An 18,320-nucleotide genomic window follows, 5' to 3' on the forward strand; every position below is an offset into this window, starting at 1 on the left:
CACTTTCAGCCGAGTCGAGTGCAATTCCAGTCTTCTTTGAGTTTCATCCATCTCGCGAACATTGTCCGAAATGGGGAACTGGCCAGAAAAGCAGAGTCAGGGAGAAACACGGCTCCGGGGCTCGGCACACCTACCCAGCACGCAAGACCGCAGAGCCCACCGTCTCTGACAGCCTCAGCACCTCACCTCTGCCCAGCACAGGGGCAGGGAGCCGCAGCGGGGACTCCACCCAGAGCCTAAAGCAAAGGCCCTCTGCTGAGGGTCTCTGCAGAGCTGGGGCTTGGGCTGAGCCGGTTCTCTGGCTGTGGGAATCGTGGGCTGGCTGGGGCAGACCCCTCGCACAGCGGTGACCTCGGCACGAGGTCAGGAACAGCCGCTCTCCAGTGCCACTTCCAGGGTGCCGAACAAGGCACCGGGCACTGCGGATGCGGCGCAGGACACCAGCCCCACAGACAGGGAGCCCCCCGGGCCCAGGCATGGCAAATGCACACTGTGACCCCCGCAATGCCCACCCCGGAGCTAAGGCACTCCCAGCAGCGTGCCCACTCAAGGTCAGACCCAGACAAGCTCAGGAGAAGGCCTTCTCAACGTCCACAGGGGCCTCTGGCTCTCACCTTGACACCGAAAATGTCATTGAGGAGGCAGTAGCTGCTCTCTTCGATTGTCCCTTGCAGCTTTGTCTTCAGCACGCGCTGCCTGTCGCCGCGCGATTCACAGTCCTGGAGGCCCAGGGCCCTGGCCATCAGCATGCGGATGGCAGAGAAGGGCTGCCTCATGTCGATCTCCAGCAGTTCCAGGGCAACCACCCTGCGGTGCAAAAGCAAAAGGCACTGAGATTCCCCACAGCCCCAGCCTTCTAAGACAAGAGGGGCGGAGGTGCCCTTTGGGGGGAGCTCTTCAGCCCCCCATCTCCAAGCGCTTCCCACAGAAGGCCAAGCCTTTCCCTCCTCGTACGAGAAAGGGCACAGAGGGGCAGTTGCTGCCAAGCCAGCGGGAGAGCCGGGTCCAGAGCCTGTGTCTCTGCAGCGCCGGCCTAGGTCTCCCTACGTGCCCCCTGCAGAGGAACTCACGGGGCTGAGAGGCAAGAATGGAGCAAGTGGTGGGTTTGCCTTTGGGCTCCAGACCTTATCGGTCTGCCTGCCAGAGCACAGGCCCCCGTGCTCCTCCTGGGAAACACGCCGAGGGCGAGCAGGGCTTCTGAGACAGGCAGCCCTGCTGTCTCTGGGGTCTGGAGTGGGATGAAAAGCACTGAGCTTGGGCTCTTTCCTTCTATCTGCGCCTGACCCAGGGGTGAAGGAGGAAAGGCCGTGGCTCCAGAAGCCACCTCCAACTCCCCAAAGAGGCAGAGGCGGGAGCGGAGCACGCAGGTGCTCCCAGGCAGTGTCTCCAGGAGGCTCTGTCGGGAGGCTGCAGTCCAAGGGCCAGGTACCCTGGCAGAGGGGCTGGAGCGTTCCACAGCTGTCAGGGGATGGGCAGGGGCAGCGTCGCAAAGCTACAGGTGGAAAACCTGTACCTGTGGCCAGCATCCTGGCCTAGAGAGGCCAGTTCAGCAAGTAAGTGGCTCTTTCCACAGCCCATCGTGCCCTCAACCGCCAGGATGTTCCTTTGGCCTGAATCCCTATAGGCGTTCAAGCAGCTGACAAAGAGGTCAGTCTCCTGCTTCCGACCTGCGAAGACAAACCAGAGAACGAGCTGCTGGGGGCGTGCTGAAAAGCAAAGAGCCGTCCCTTTTGCGGGCACCCTCCACCGCAGCTTCCCTCCCCGCTACCACATCGGCCAGCCTGCCGGCACCCAGGCCTCCTTCCCACCTGCTCGTCCACGCTTGGGCACCTCTGCCTTCCTCAGAGCAGTCACGGGGCCACCTGCTTGCCTGCCCCACAGCGCAGCCCCCTCGCCCTCTCCCCTATCCCACAGGCACGGAGATTCTGCCGGCCCCATGCGACTCCCCGCAGCGATCCAGCACGAGACTGTAAGGGATGACTGCAGCCGGTTCAGGCAGCCGCGTCCCAAACAGACTCAAAGCATCTCCTCGCTGTGCCGTGAGCTGCACAGCACCTCCCAGTAGCTAAGGCAGCGTCGCCAGTCCCGTTCTGGTTTGGTCCGGGCTAGAGTTAATTTTATTCAGCAATAGCCTGTACAGGTCTATGTTTTGTATTTGTGACCAAACATCGCTGTTGATAACACAACCAGGTTTTAGTTATGGCTGAAGAGCGCCTGCGCAGCGTCGAGGCCTTTTCCATTGCTCACGCTGCCCCGCTGGCGAACAGTCTGGGGGTGCACAAGAAGCTGGGAGGCGGCACAGCCGCCACAGCCGCCACAGCTGACCCCAACTGCCCAAAGGCCTATTCCAGACCATACAACGCCGTGCTCAGCAAGAAAATCCGGCGGAAAGGAGGAAGGGGGGACATTCGGAGTGATGGCATTTGTCTTCCCAAGTCACCGTCACACGTGATGAAACCTTGCTTTCCTCGAAATGGCAAGACGCCTGCCCGCCCATGGGAAGCGGTGAACGAATGCCTGATTTTGCTTTGGGCGTGTGTGCAGCTTTTGCTTTCCCTATTAAGCTGTCTGTATCTCAGCGCACCAGTGCTCTCACTTTAACCCTTCCGATTCTCTTCCCCATCCCACTGTGGGGAGCGAGTGGCTCTGTGGGGCTGAGCTGCCAAGCGGGGTTAACCCACAACAGGGCCCAAAACATTCGGCAAGACCCCGAGTGAATACAGGCATCCCCTGCCTCCTGACATTTCCGTGTCTTCGCCCAGATGCTGCCAAGAAAGCAGCTCTGAGGAGTAGAAGGAGGAGAACCCACCGTCAAAACTCTCCATCGATTTGGCAGAAGGAAATCTCTTTCCTGACCCCAAAGACAGGGATCAGTTTAGCCCCCAGGCTGTGAGCAGCTCCGCAGTTGAAAGCAACCTTCCTACCAGGTCTGGAAGACAGCAGGGAGCAGCAGGCGCCCCACCTCGTTTTCCACCCAAAGATATCAAGCAAGCAGAGACCAAGACAGGCGGCGCTTTCTTAGGGCTGCTGCAGGCAACACCATCCCTGGTAAAAGCCTCTCCCTTCCCAGCAAGGCACTAAAAGTTACCAAGGGGAAGAACCTGGGCTTCAGAAGAGCAAGGCGTTCTCCACCTACCCAGCAAGGGGACGTACTCCGACCTCTTCTTGGTAAGACCCACGCCAAAGATGCTACAAGCAGGGGAAAAGACAACACAAGTCAATGAGATGGTGAGAAGCCAAGGGGACCTAGAGAAGCAGCCTGGCGTGGTAGGGAAGGAGGTGCTCCTCGGGTACCGGCTTTTCTCTGGAGCAGGCTGTTATCCCCTGCACGCTTTCCCAGCCAAAGTTCAAGCTGACACGCTACGACAGCTTCAAGCGTAAAGAAGCCCAGCGGCCACGGTGGGACAGGAGAACATATCAAGAGTCCATCCCCAGAGGCCAAACCCAGAGAAACAGGAGAAGACACGTGAAAGAAGCCAGGGCGTGCTGTTGGCTGGGAGACAGCTTTACCACTTTGGCCAAGAACACCAAGCGTCTTTGAAAGGGGGACTTGTGTCCCTGAAGGGCTTGGGACGCCAAGCACCTGGCACCTTTGGCTCAAGTCTTCCCGCAGTCTCAAAGAGACGGCAGTGGTAACCTTCAAACCGTCCTCTAAAGGGAAGGTGAAATCCTGGCCCAGAAGAGCTGAGATTTCTGCAGGAAGACCTGAGGAAGAGTGTCCCGATGGTCCACGTTTCCCCATGGGGACCAGACTGGCCCAAAGCTTCCTGCTCGGAGCAGCTGGGACAGAAAACTCCTTGGGTCAGCATTCCCAGGGCACGTGGTGGAGCAAGCACAGCACGGAAAGCACAGCCCAAAGCCCTTTAGACCCAGCCCACAAGGCCAGGTTGTGTCTACCAAGACAGACAAACCTTCCCCATCCCTGTGGTTTCACTCCTGCTCTCTCAGCAGCTGGAGACAGCAGGGGAGAGGGGCAAAAAGCCTGCCACGCCAGGGCTTCCGACCGTCTCGGAGGACACTCACCTCTCCTCGGTGACCCCCACGAATTGATAGACAGGGCCAGGCTGCCTGAGGCCTTTCATCTCTCTCTCCGGCAGCTCCTTGAAGTAGGAAGCGGGCAGCCGGGAGGCGGCGTAGGTCACTGCATCACAGGACACCAGCCCAGGGTAGTGCACCATCATCCGGGCAGCCAAGTTCACCTTCTGGCCAAGGACTGCCAGAGGGAGAGCACGCGTTAGAGAGAGAGAGCATGCGTCGGTGTGGCCCGTGCCACCAGCCCCGCGGCACCCTTCCAGGCCAATACCTGTGTATTCGTGTCTCAGCGGGTGGCCAGTGACTCCGCAGAACATCGTCCCTCTGGTAACTGCCACAGACATTGTCCTGGCACACAGAGAAACAGCAGGGCTTGAGCAGCGCCCCAGGCGCAGTCCTGCCCGCCTGGCTTCATCCCTTCCCACACCTCCCCTCGGTGCCAGCCTGGGCCACCGGCTGTGCTGCCCTGCCAGCGTGGGTCTCGGGGACGTGGAGAGCTCAGGGGTGCAACATCTGCAGGTTGCAAGGGACAAGGGGCAGGGGCAGAGCACGGGCAGGGCCACAGCCCTCTTGTGAGCAAAGAGAGAGGGAAGAAGGCGCCCGCCATGTCACCGCCTGGCGATGACAGCCACTTGGGATCAGGTGGCTGGGCCCCATCCCCGTTCATGGGGCAGTGGCCCAGAAGGGCCTGCCTCTGGCCGCAGCGGCCTCTGGCCCTCATGAGGGCTCTTTCCAGCACGGTGGCCAGCAGAGTGTGCTTGGAGGGACTCCGTCTGGCTGCCGTGGGCTGAGCCCAGGGGTTGCCTGCACCTCTCAGGGCACTGCCTCCTTCCTGCCAGGGACAAGGGAGAGCAAGCTAGAAGGCACATCTCTTTCTGGGAAGCCCCCTTGCGCCGTCCCAGGCAGCATGCACCCCGCCGACCCCCGCCACACACTCACTCTGTTTCCTTGAGCATGGTGGAGCACGAGTTGAAGATCTCCAGAGCACTCTGCAGGGCGTGAAGGCTCTCGCAGGGCAGCTTGTTTCCAGGGAGTCCCAGCACGCAGAGGAACGTGCAGCCCTGCCCAGGACAGATGTGGAACATGTTGCTACAGCGCCTAAGAGGGAGTCTCTCCCTCGCGCTCACTGCCCACCCTCTGGCGCTGGGGGAGGCCACCGTTCCCCCCCACTCACTTTATCACACAGGAGGACTTTGTTGATGTGGCCCTTGTGAGGAGAGAGGATTTCTAGCATCACCCTGCTGGCCTCCTTGAGGACGGTGCTGAGATGCTCCGAGCTGGTACCTGCAGCAAGCTGCAGCTGGACAAAGATGCAGGTGACTGGCCGTAGCTCAGAGAGGAGGTCCATGGGCAGTCCTGCATCGAGCTGGAAGACAAGAGCACGACGGCTTCACCAGCCTGCTCTCCCGGGCTCTTACTGCCCACACCAGTACCGAGGGAGAGCAGGCGTGCTGGCGATAGCGGGTAATAGCAGAGGAAGGGATAAATCCTCCTCTCAGTGCAAAAGGGCGGGCAGGCCGCCCAGCCTGCGGCAGGCAGACGCCGAGTCATAACACAAATGACAAAGGAGAGAAGGCTGCTCCGCTAACACGCCATCTGGGGACCGGTACGGACATGAGGGGAGACCCTCAGGGATGCTCCAGGGACTTCAGGGGAATCTCCCCTTTATCCCACCATCGTGTCCGCGGCACACCCAGAACCATAGCCACGGAAAAGACAGAGGGACAGGAGTCCTCCTCCTGCCACCCATGTCTCTCTGAGGACAACGCAGACAATGGTGCGGCACCGGTGCCCCCGGGCTCAGTTTCCCTGCGTTGTCATCGCAGGGCGCATTTTCTTTGATTGGTCTGTTCCCGTAAGAGCTCCATCTCTGCAAGGCACCACTTCTTCTGCCCTCCGAAAATGCAGCCCCCAGCAGCAGTGGCCTTGCCGTACCTTCCCGAGAGCAGCGACTGGTATGTACTTCCTAAGCACATCCTCGGCGTTCAGGTCACTGGGCAAGAGAAGAGCAGGCCTCATGGCACCTGAGGAGAGAAAAGGCAGGTGGTCGCTGGGTGGACGGGACTACGAGCTGTTGCAAAGCAGGGCCTGGCCCTGGAACCGGGGGAGAAAGAGTCTTCTGCGCTTGCTCATGTTGCCACCTCCAGATGCTGAGGGCAGAGCTCTCCCCTGGAAGGAGGAGGCGGCAGCAGCCACCGCCCTGGGAGGCCCAACAGCCTGAGTGCTAACGGACAGAGGGAAGAGGGAGGAGGTGGTTCCTCTCTGGCCCCTGAAGCAGCAAAGCCCCACCTTTCGGGACAATCACAGAGCAAGGGGAAGTGGGCACTCACCTTCCCTTTTTGAGCGGTGTCTCACTGGGTCTTGTACGAGCTTGCGTAAGGCGTCTTGGCATTCGGACCAAGGCATCGGATCCATGCCCGTCACCTGAAGACACACAGAATGAAAGCACTGCCACTGGCCTCCCCAGGACTCCCAGGGGACAGAGCCTGCCCTCCACCGTCACTGCCCAGAGAAGGGGAGAAGTAGCCCACCTGGCTGGATGGGACAGCAGTGCTTCCTCAGAAGCACCGGAGCTGGACAGCCATTCTCCAAGCATGCCCATCTCCAAGCAACCACAGCTCCATGGCCCACAGAGGACATTGCTGCTGGGGCTCAAACCCTCCCAGCGCCTCCTGACCCCTCAAAGCAAGAAAGCCCAGCCCACGGTTACCCTTGAGATGGAAGGACAAGACCTTCCCCTGCCTGCCCGCTTTCCCACCTACAACTCTCTCCACATTCATCTCCTCAGCCTTCCGACACCTCCCTCCTTCATGGCCAGGCCCAGGCCCTCAGAATGGCTCTCGAGGCCGTCCCATCCACCTGCCTGCACAGCTCTTGTGCCTGCGAGATGCTTGGTCCTCAGCCGGTGCTGCTCACAGAGCTCCCAGCAGGTTGCCGAGAGGACAACTTCACCTGCACCCGCAACCTCTTCGGCGTCACGAACTTCAGCCAGGCACGGGCCAAAAATGCAGAAGTGTTGCCAGCTCTCATCTCCGAAAACCAGGAGGCTCATGGTCCCTGCAGAGACCCCTGGGGAGAAGGAGAAGCAGAACTGACACAGGAACATTTGGAACTCCACAGCCCCCAGCATCTCGGCTGCTCAGAAGCTCCTCTGAAGCCCAGCGGGGAGACGGGCATTACGGAGGGGTAGAGCATCCTCCCTCCTCCTGGGGGAGACGCTGACACGAGTCCCTAAAACAGGCGTCTAGAAATAGACGAACCGAGTTGACATTGAGAATGTGTTGAGTGCGCCAGGCGTCATCCCCAGCTGCCTGCCCCAGAAGCCCAGCAAACCAGAAGCACCCTGTGGCATGGCAGAGTGCCACACAGCTGCGTCTGGCACAGCGCCCGTACCTATCTTCAGTTGGATCTTCTGCCCCACATCTGTGTCACGCCTTCCGTACTTCTGGATCTGCCAGATACAGTGCAGCACCAGGCTGATGGTCCTGGCCACCTCCTGGGGTGGTGTTCTCCACAGCACCAGCACAGCACCTCCTGGGGAAAGGGAGGGAAGGTAAAGGCTCTGCCGAGACCTGACTCTCCCCGACCTACGGTCTGGTTCTGCAGAGACAGCAGAAACCAGCTGCCGTGCGGAGGAAGATGGGCTTGTGGGAGGCCATCGTCCTGGGGGACCATGTCCTGGGCACCAGGACACCTCTCCTATCCCGGGCCAGCCACAGCAGCAGACGGCTGGCAGCGGTGACACCCCCTGTCCCGAGCGCTCCTCTGCAGCTGCAGCACTGGAGAGAGGGCACTGCTGGAGGGGTGCGTGCGTGGCCAAAGAGCTGGCTCAAGGCGCTGCACAGAGCCTCTTGAGAAGGAGCGCAGAGCAAACGGCCGCCACAGGAGTTAAATGCTACAGCTCAGTGCCCGAGGTCATCGTCGTCCCAAGAACCTACCAGCAAACTTCAAGATGTCTCCTCCAAAAATCAGGAACTCTGTGGACAGAGGGAAGAAAAGGCAGAGTCATGTGGACACCTTCTTCCAGAAGCCACAGAGCAAGGCCCTCTGCCAGGCTGCCTCCACCCTCCACCATCACGGCCCGATGCCACACAGTCCTGCAGCACGGCTCCTACCCTCCAAAATGTCGCACAGGTACTCATTGAGCGTTTGCGCCAGCTCATCAGTGCCTCTGTCCACGCCGCTCCTCTGCACAAATTTCTCGGTCAACGCAGTGAAACCTGGAACAGGGACATCCAGAAATCAGGAAATGCCCATGTGGGCCAAAAGACCTGGCAGCTGTTTCCACGATGCCCGGCCCGAGAGCCTGTAGGGGACACCTTCCCGTGCCAGCTCCGCACTGGTGGCAGCCCTGATGGACCGCCCAAGGTCACCCATCCCGCTCTCTGTGGGCGTCCCAGCAGAAGACCTCAGCAGTGACAAGATGACCACTCTGTCTGAGGGGCTCCAAAGGGCCTGCTGTGTCCCCACACGGCTCATGTCCGTGGCTGCTCCTCCCTGCTCCCCCCACCTGAGATATCCGCAAAGAGCAGCACTCCGTGGACACTCTGAGTGGTGTCGTTGCTCCTGAGGGAGCTATCAGCAAGGAGCGAGGGGAGGAAAGCGACTGCTTTCTGTAGGTCCCCGTAGTGACGATTCCTCTCCCAGGCAGAAGCCATCGTCAGCGCCCTGTGGCACACGGGGTACCTCAGGAGAAGACGGCTGTGCCCAGCCGGGAGGAGGACGAGGACCTCACTGCACAGTGCAAGCTGCACACTGAGCCCGGGGCCTCTGTGCGGGGCGACTAGCCCTCCGCCTTCCCGGGGTGGTCACAGTCACCAGGCGGCGGCCTCCTCTGCAGGTCATCGCTTGCCCGGCAACTCACCTCACGCATCACAATCGGCTCGCAGTGACATCTTCCGTCTGTCACCGCCATTACCCGGTGTCCTGCTGTGAGCGACACGGCACTAACTTCTCTTGTAATGCTGGGGAAAACTGCACTTCTAGAACTCTCTTGTCTGAATTTGGGAAAATATGTACTTCATAGCCAGCTAGCCTATGGGGGATTAGCGGTCTCGGTGCTTTTAAGCAAGTCATTAAACTGTCATTATTCTTATAATATCTCTGGTATTTTCTCCCAGAGGTATTAAATATTCCTTTGTGGTCACACATTAGGGCAAAAATAGGCCTTGTACCGGTGGTTTTTTAGCAAGAAGAAGCGTCCTAAGAACAGGATTCCAACACGCAACTCAAAATATGACTTTCTGGGTTAAAATTGCCCACGCTAACAAGCTGCGCCTCGCTCTAACGGCTTTATACCTGCTTCTGTATGAGGCGAAAATTCTTCTTATGGATGTAAAAAGCCTCTTTAAACAACTGCTCCTCCACCGGTGTCCAAATATCTGAGCCTAGGAATTAACCAGCGACACGCAAATTATTAGAATCGGCATCCCGCGCCTCCAAAAGCCCCAGAAAGGGATTAAAACTTCTCCTTTCCCCACCCCAAAAGAATATTTTTAAGACTCAATTCAATCGGAGCAAAAGGAATGCCGGGATCTGTTCTCCTCGTTTACCTGTGTAATGATAATCAGCCAGGGGATGGGATTCGGGTCTCCGAGGCGGCCCACCATGCAGCCTCTCTGCCGCCTCCTGCGAGATTTCATAGGGAAAAAAGACTTAAATTCCTCTTCCGGAGGAGACAAAAGGGAAATTCTCACTCCTCGTGGCGACGCAGCAGATGCTGAGGGGTGTTAAAGCCCTTCTTCGAAGAAGAGGGAGCAAAGCAGACCCGCTCGGGGCTCACCGAGGGCAGACCTCGGCTTTTAGCTAACATCCCTTCATTTGGGCGTAATTCTATTCTCCATCCCAAACCCTTAGTGATGCACCAGGAGAGGGCTCTGGAAGCCCAAGAGACGTTAACGCAGCGACAGGCATCACCCAAGAACCTCCTGCACCTTCAGCAAAGAGATTCCGGCCCGCGCAATAGAAAACTCGGAGCGACGCCCAGCTCAAACCAGTAACAAAGTCCGTTCTTAATTAGAAATTGCCGCTTCTTACCAGCACGTCGCCTTGAGCCTCGTGCAGGCAATGCAGAGCGAGCTCCAGGTTGACCCGTCCCCCTGGCCTGGTGTTGGCAGAAGCCAAATGGAGCAGGTTTGTAACTACAAATGCAACGAAAACCAAGAAAAAGTCAAGTTTTCCTCAAGAAAAGGGGCGATAGGAGAGGGAGGGAAAACAGGACGAGCGCAGCAGAGACCGGAGATGAGGAAAAGGCAGAGAAAAAAGTCCGATATCCCAAATAGCTCTACTTTAAAAGCTCAGAGAGAAAACTCCCCTCTCCCGAGGGCGCCGCAGATGAGGTGGGACAGCTCCAAACGCCCGTTATTCTTTAGTCACTCTCCCACCAAAACCCAGCCATCTCCTTCCCTCGAACATGAAGGCGGGCAAGAAAAGGAGGGAGAGAAGCCCAAAAAGGTGGAATTTTCAACCCATCATATCCCTGGGTGGGGTGAAAGTGGAAGAGAAGCGTTAGAAAAACCTTTCTCCTGCGTCTCCGGGTTGGTTTCGATGTCGCCCCAGGGTTTCCAGACCAGCGACGCTCCCTCTTCCTCCTCTTCCAAACGGGCTGGGTCCTGGAGGTCGGGAAGCTCCGCTTGGAATTGGTTGCCGATGTTGACGTGCCTGAAAGGGTGAGGAAGAGGAAGTGAGGAAGGCGAGTGGGGAACAGCTGCAGCAGGACAGGGGGAACAGCTGCGGCAGGATAGACGCATGCGTACGTGAGGTGCTGTAATAAATACGGCGCGTATTTCCCAGGAAAGCACTAATTGCTCTCCTCTAACAACTTCTCCAGCAGCATCACGTTACCGCCACTTGAAAGGCTCCATCTCACTTCATTAAACATCCCAAGACTTGAGCTCCTGAAATGATTTCTCAGCCTTTGGCACCGGATTAATTAGTTAATGGTTTTCAGAGCGCCCCGGACACGAGCGCTTTTGAAGTGCTGTTATTGGCGAATCTAGAGCTGTCGACGCTAATAAAAAATGCACTTATTCCTCGCGTTACTCTACACTTCTCACTTTAGTATTAATAAAAACACCTGTTTTTATAACGCTTCTCTTGGAGGCCTTTGGTCCTCAAACGACTAAATAGCCGCACAAAAACAAGCACAAAACTCCTCATCAGCTTTTCTGCACTGGCAGCAAATTTGCCTTTTCTGTGGCTTTGACGGGGAAGATCTGTAGCGACCCGGAACTCACAAACGTGTCTCGCCCCAGGCATGCGACTACCTGAGCAGTGAGCGGAATCAGCCATGCAGGGTTTTCTTGCCGTGCCGCAGAAGGTGACGCTGGGAAAAGAAGAGAGGAGAAATGAGCCTGTTTGTCACACCCAGCCAAGGGGGATGAGATGGGGGACCCCCACCTCACCTCTGCCCCTCAGGAGCGGGGCTGGGACAGATCCTCCGCGCAGACAGAAGGGGCCTGGCGCGGATTTCATCTCCAGCCCTCTTCCTCAGCCCAAAGCCACACAACTCCCTCTCTTTCTCAGCCCCAAAACCAGCCACGCCAGCCCCTTTGCCAGCCCCAGCAGCACGAGTCCCACTCTCCGGGTCAGGCCACAAACCAGCTCCCCCTCTCTGCTTCCCCTCTCTGCTTCGCCCCCCTCTGCAGCCCCCCTGGGCGACGCTGAGGGACAGCAGACACCCCACAGCCCGGCACACCCAGGGCCCCACCGACACTTTGCGGGGAGCGCTGGCAAACTGCGGAGGGCCCGGCCCCGCGTCCCTCCGGGGCGGCACCAGCACGGCCCGAGCATCGCTTTCTTACCACCCTGACGGGCTCCATTTCTCCGCCATCGCCGGCACCGCACCCCAAACCCCCCAGGACCAAGGCACCCTGCGGGGAGCCGGGCCCAGACACCCCCCTCCCACCCGTCAATGCCCCCCCTCAGCCCTCACAGCCCCACTCAGGGCCCTACCGGCCCCTCCACCACCCCTCGGGGCCGCCCACTCACCTTCACATGCTCCAGCTGCCTCACCACGTGCTCGCAGCGGCCCCGCGGGCCCAGCCCAACCAACCACCCGCCGGGCCCTGCTTTCCGCCCCGACCGCCCCGCTCCCATTTCCAGCCGGCCGCCATTTTCCCCCGGCCCGGCCCGCCCACGACGGGCGCCCATTGGCCACCGCTGCCCCATCGCCCGCCCCCTCCTTCTTGGGTTGCACCGCTCCATTGGCCCGCTGCCACTGTCAATCTCCACATTCGACCAATGGGAGCACAGCACAGCAGTCCAACCTTTTCCTTCCCTTCCCTCCCCTTTGCTTTCTCATTTTACTTCCCTTTTTCCTTCCCCTTTTGTTTCCCCTTCCCCTTTTCCTTCCCTTCTCCTTCCTTTCCAATGAGTCAAATCATGATGAGCCTGAAATGCCATGGATTTTTCATCTCCAAAACCACTTGCAAGGACACGCAGCACAAGGGTTACAAGTGGGAACAGGATTTTACTCTCTTTTGCTCAAAGCGGTTGCAGAGCAGATGCTTACAAGCACCATCGCAAAACAAGAGCTCTCACTCCAGAACAGCTGACGAGAGGCGCAGTCAGATGGGAGAAAACAGCCTTTTATTGTGGACGGACATGAGGTGCGGGAGCCCAGGAATGGCAGGGGTTCGGCTCCTGAAAGGAAATGGGCATCTACAGCGAGAGTCGGAAAGCACTGATGAACCCACAGAGGCAGGACTTGGTTGCCCTTTCTTTGGGAAACAGAGTGGACAAGGAGTAGTTTGTAGCCCAGAAGAGAGAGCTCTTGCGGGCATTGCCGAGGGGAGGGCTCTGGCACCGTATCCCCCATGGAAATGCCCTTAGAGGCCCCTGCGTGTGCAGAGGTGCTCAGTGCCCCTGTGCCACGCAGCAGGGCTCCATGGGGAGCCCCTGGGGAGCTGCCGTGGAGTTCTTCCCAAACCCTGCGCAGCACCGTCCCTTGCCCTCCCTTGCCAGCCCCTTGGACTGCCTTAGAGCAGTTTCCCCAGCTGGGAAAGATGGGTAGCGGAGCCTGGGACACACCTGGGCTTCTCCCTCCTCTTTTTCCGTCCCCATCTTTTGCGCTCTTCCTTCTTTCCTCTTCTTGCCAGCGTTCCCTCTCCTCATCCCAGGCCTCTTCTCTCTTCCTTTTGGGTTTTCAGTTTCCTGGAGGGAGCCTGCAAAGCTTTCCATCCCCCAGTGGGTTTAGATAGGTAAAGGCAGGATCAACTGGATTCATCACGTCTTGATGGAAGCAAAGCTGACTCCTTTAACCGTCTTTCCTGGGAAAGGCTCTTTAGTTCTTGTGCGCATCCTGGGGCATCTTCCGTGGTCTCTGGGGCAGTTGGAGGCAAAGCGGCGGGTGCCTAAAGCAGAAATGTTGGCGTTAGCAGGTGGCAAGGGACGCCCTACCTAAATCCAACAGAGCAAAAATATCAGGAAGAGGCAGAGCAGCTCCTTGAACTCATCGGGAACCTCCTCCTAGATGAGACGCCTTGTCCCAGGGTTTGTGGACCTGCCCTACCTTTGCCATTTCCCGTCCTCTCACCGCATCTACCCCTGCTGCTTTCTGGAGGACGAGCAGAGAGGGTGGTGCGTCCAGGAAGGCTTTGGCCTGGTGCTCTACATCACCTTCCCCAGCAGGGCCACGTTGCTCTTCCAAAGGCAAATCTGGAAAGCAAAAACTCGTGTAGCCAAGTGACTTGTGGGAAGTGGACAACACCTAAAGCAAAACCCACCCAAAGCCCTCCACCAGCTTTCTGCTCTGGCTGTGAGAACCCTCAGTCCCTCCTCCTACCTCTGGATGTGTCCCTGGCTGCTGGCGACTCCTCAGCTGAGGGACTGGAAAGGCCAGACGTCTTGGCCCCAGTGGTTTTCTAAGAGGAACTCCACCAGCCCCTTCACCTGCACACGAGAGCCTTGCTTTCAGGGCAGGGGGCTGAAAAGTTGTGGAGCAGCCTTTCCCACTCCTCCCCCTTGCCTCCACGCAGAAGGCTGTGGCTGTGGGGCTGCTTTTGCAGGCAGCCAGCCCACCACCTTTTGCTCTTTTAAGCAAGTCCTGTGGTGACATGGTACCCCAGAGAGAATCGAGTCGGACAACGGGACTCATTTCCGAAACAGCCTCATAGACACCTGGGCCAAAGAGCATGGCATTGAGTGGGTATATCACATCCCCTGTCACACACCAGCCGCCGGGAAGCTAGAACGATACAATGGATCGTTAAAAACTACACTGAGAGCAACGGGTGGTGGGACTTTAAAACATTGGGATACACATCTAGCAAAAGCTACCTGGCTAGTTAACACCAGGGGATCTACCAATGGGGCTGGCCCTGCCCAATCAAAACTTCCACGTACCGTAGAAGGGGATAAAGTCCCCGTAGTGCACATGAAGAATACGCTAGGGAAGACAGTCTGGGTTAGTCCTGCCTCGGGCAAAGGCAAACCCATCCGTGGGATTGCTTTTGCCCAAGGACCTGGGTGCACTTGGTGCGTGATGTGGCAGCATGGGGAAGTCCGACGTATACCTCATGGGGATCTGATTTTGGGTGAGAATAGCCAATGAATCAAATTGTGTGCTGTTAATTGCTAAGTAACACTCTCACTGTATGTGCTCATTACTATAATTGCTATCAGTTGTACTATGAGTAAGGCACAGGGGTGATGGGATAAGAACTGACCTCAGCAGCTGGCGCCCAGCAACTTCCTCAAGATCTACGTCTTCAGCCCACGGATTGTGTGCATGAGCCACACCGGGTGCACCAGTCACAACCTCCGAAAATACAGCATGCAACAGACCAGCGCCACCCAGCATCTCACCTGCCCTGAGAGACTGTTCTAACAGGTGGAGCCCAAAGCCATGGATTAAAAGAACTCAACGGACGCTTTGGAGGGATGGCCCATAAACTAAGGGCATTATATCCGCATGAATATACGTGTGTATATATATATATATGACAGGGGAAAGTGGTGGCAATTCATTGGAACCTGTAAGATCCGGGCATGGCATAGATGGTATGGAATAAGGGGTGGATAATGCCCTGGTTCCGGCGGGGATAGGGTTAATTTTTCCTGGCATTCCATGCCATGTGAGCCATGCCCACCCTGAGCTGCTGGCGGAGGGGGCAGGAAGTCACCGTTTGGAGCAGGCTGGGGCGTCCCGGGTCCGGTCGGTGAGCGGCGGGGAGCGGCGGTTCCGTAATCGTGTTTGTATATTCCTCTGTCCGTGTGATTGTTGTTGTTTGCTTGTTCCCTTTGCCGTTCTGTTAAACTGCCTTTGTCTCAACCCAAGAGTCCTGTATTGGGAAGGCCCGAGCGAGCGGCACATGGTTCTTTGTTGCCGTCTGAGGCCAAACCACAACATTCAGGTTTCATCACTACTGTGTTATCCTGAAGAACACTTCTAGAACACTGTTAGTATCATATAACGGTTAATATCACACAGCTCGGAACTAAGTCTTCTCACCCAGGGTCGAATTTCCTTGGGGTACACATTGAGCTTCCCCATTCTCCAGCATCACCCACCAAGTACCTCCAGGTCCTTGAGCAAAAACAGTCCCACGAATGGGTTTGCCCTTGCCTGAGGCAGGAAAAACCCAAACAGTTTTCCCTAACCTATTCCTTTCACGCTGTTCTCCTGTCCCGTAGGGATAGAAGAGACTCTTTAGAGACCCAATTCAACAGTCCCATAAAAACAAAGAATGTTTCCACATTAATTGAGATATATATATACTTTTATATGTATATATATCTATACCTTGGTAGATCACAATTTCTCTTGGGAGTTATACCGTTCTCTTCTTTATACCTTATTATATTCTTACCATAGGTAAGAATGCCTTACCTATGATCCTAAGTAACAAACCAAAACCCGCTACTTATTGACTGCCCTCTGTGTTGTGCTCTGGTTCTGTAATGAAACGGTTGGTACTAACTACGAATTCCTGTGGAGGAGGAGAACGTAGTGTGCGGCAAACAAACCATCCAGCACTGTGCCGAGAATCAGAAAGCCCAAACCCGAGGGCTGAAGGATGAGTATGTGATGATACGTGCATAAATACGCGTGTTGTGTTCCTTGGGTTTTTTTTCTTCATTACTTCATTGGTAAGTAATGAAGTACTCTCCTCTACCTGTCCCCGAATGTCAACAGAGGAGACTGTATTTCTTTCTTGCTAATTGCCTTTGGCGTGAAGTCGGCAACCTTGTATTTGAGATTCTGTGTGGGATGTTCCGGGTCAGTCTCACCTCGAGGACAAAAAGCCCAATGTTTGTATCTAGGACCAAAAACAACGGAGAAGATACTCTCCTCGTCATGTCGCGTTTTTAAAAAATGAGTGTTTTTCCTTCAGAAGCCAAACAGGTGGGGATGGGTCAGCTGAGACCCATTTTTTGAAATGTCAAGTCACCAAGCATGTGGTAGCTACAAATTGGAACCACAGAGAGCTTCTCATCATTGCTTTGAGCAACGCAGTAACTTTCACAGCTTCACAGGGAGACGCTCAAGAGTACTTGAAATACTGGAAATTTAATTTCACTTGGTGCAGTGGAGGCTCAGTAAAATGAAAAACAGGGTTTAAGCCAGCAAATCTACAAGCACAGGTCACTCGCCGAGGCAAACAGCTCCGGTGCTGGCACGTCGGCAGCAGAGCCGGGCAATGGTGGCGAAAAGGGGCTTTTTCCGAGTTTTTCTGAGGCCGGGAGAAGACCGGGCAGTGGCAGGGACCCGCAGGGAGCCCGCAGCTGACAGCTGATGCGAGAGCGTCTGACGAGGCCGGGGCGGAGCCTGCAGCAGCAGCGGCAGGTTTAAAGGAGGCGTAACCGCCACCAACGGTCACTGGCTGAGGCAAGTGAGCCTGCAGCAGCAGCGGCCAGCCCCCAGCCCCTTCAAAGGCGGCCCAAGGGAGTGCGGGGAACAGGGCGGGCAGACAGGGCATGGCGCGTCAGTTCGCGTGGAAGGGCGCAGGACGCTCGGGGGGGAAGGTCAGCCATGGTCTCCAACTGAAGGACGCAGCTTCCCGCATCTGCTGCACCTGCCAGAGCAGACGTGGCCGTACCAACTGAGCTCCCCTGGAAGCACGCAGCCCCCCAGGTCGCCGGCTGCAGAGAGTGCCTTAATCTCCCAGGGCTGGTGGGTGGTAGAAGAGGTGACAGCTGCGTGAGGTGCCACCAGGGGGATGATCTGCTCAGCCTGGCAGCAGAGCTGAAAGAGGAAACAGAAGGGCTGCGGAGCATCAGGGAGAGTGAGAAAGGAATGGATTGGTGGAAGCAGACTCTGACCTCCCTGAGTCAAAAACCAGAAGAGCCCCCAAAAAAACCCCGAGCTGAAGGAGATCTGGTCCCTTCGCCCTGCCACTGAAGGCAGTGGCCAAAAGGAGGCCAGTGAATGGAGGCTAGTCCCTACGAGGGGAGGGAAGCGAACTCCCTCCTTGCCCACATCCCCCGACCAGGTGCCTCTGCACAACAGGTATGAGGCTCTTGAGGAGGGAGGCCAGCCCATGGATGGCATGGAAGATGGTTTGGCTACACCAGAAGAGATGCCGGGACCAGCAAGGCCTACCCCCAGTTTAAAAACTGCCTCTGCAAGGGAGAAGAGGCGGGTTATAGTAGTAGGCCCAATATGCCGCGCAGACCCTCTTGACAGGGAGGTATGCTGCCTCCCCGGGGCCGGGGTCAGGGACGTCACTTGAAAACTTCCCAGCCTGGTTAAATCTGGCTAGGGGCATCAAGGATAACAAGAAAAACTCCTATGAGTACGTCACGGGTACAGGCAAGACTAGGGAAGGTGTGGGCCCTCTCAGGAAGGACACAGGAGACCTGGTCACCCAGGACACGGAGAAGGCTGAGATGCTGAATGACTTTCTCGCCTCGGCCTTCACCAGCAAGGGCTCCACCCACACCACCCAAGTTGCAGGATGCAAAAGCAGGGTCTATGAGAATGAAGCAGCGCCCACTGTAGGAGAAGATCAGGTTCAGGACCATCTGAGGAACCTGAAGGTGCATAAGTCCATGGGACCAGATGAAATCCATCCACGGGTCCTGAGGGAGCTGTCAGATGAAGTCGCCAAGCCTCTTTCCATTATATTTGAGAAGTCGTGGCAGCCTGGTGAAGTTCCTGCTGATTGGAAAAGGGGAAACAGAACGCCCATTTTCAAAAAGGGAAAAAAGGAAGACCCAGGGAACTACAGGCCGGTCAGTCTCACCTCTGTGCCTGGCAAGGTCATGGAGCAGATCCTCCTGGAAACGCTACTAAGGCACATGGGAAATAGGGAGGTGATTGGTGACAGCTTCACCAGTTTGGCTTC

At 57.0% G+C, this 18,320-nt stretch overlaps 1 protein-coding gene across 1 annotated transcript; it reads right to left on the reverse strand.

Annotated features, from left to right (window-relative positions):
• Positions 1 to 4,031: 4,031 nt before the first annotated feature.
• Positions 4,032 to 8,564, reverse strand: LOC128917646 (adenylate cyclase type 10-like; the record flags this gene model as incomplete). Its single annotated transcript, XM_054220994.1, has 7 exons — positions 4,032 to 4,213; positions 4,304 to 4,380; positions 4,972 to 5,093; positions 5,207 to 5,236; positions 7,978 to 8,009; positions 8,148 to 8,252; positions 8,543 to 8,564. Coding segments are annotated over 7 exons (570 nt in total), but the record flags the coding sequence as incomplete, so codon positions are not given.
• Between the last annotated feature and the right edge of the window lie 9,756 nt (positions 8,565 to 18,320).

Source organism: Rissa tridactyla, chromosome 14 (genome assembly GCF_028500815.1).
Source record: "Rissa tridactyla isolate bRisTri1 chromosome 14, bRisTri1.patW.cur.20221130, whole genome shotgun sequence".
Taxonomy (NCBI): Eukaryota; Metazoa; Chordata; class Aves; order Charadriiformes; family Laridae; genus Rissa; species Rissa tridactyla.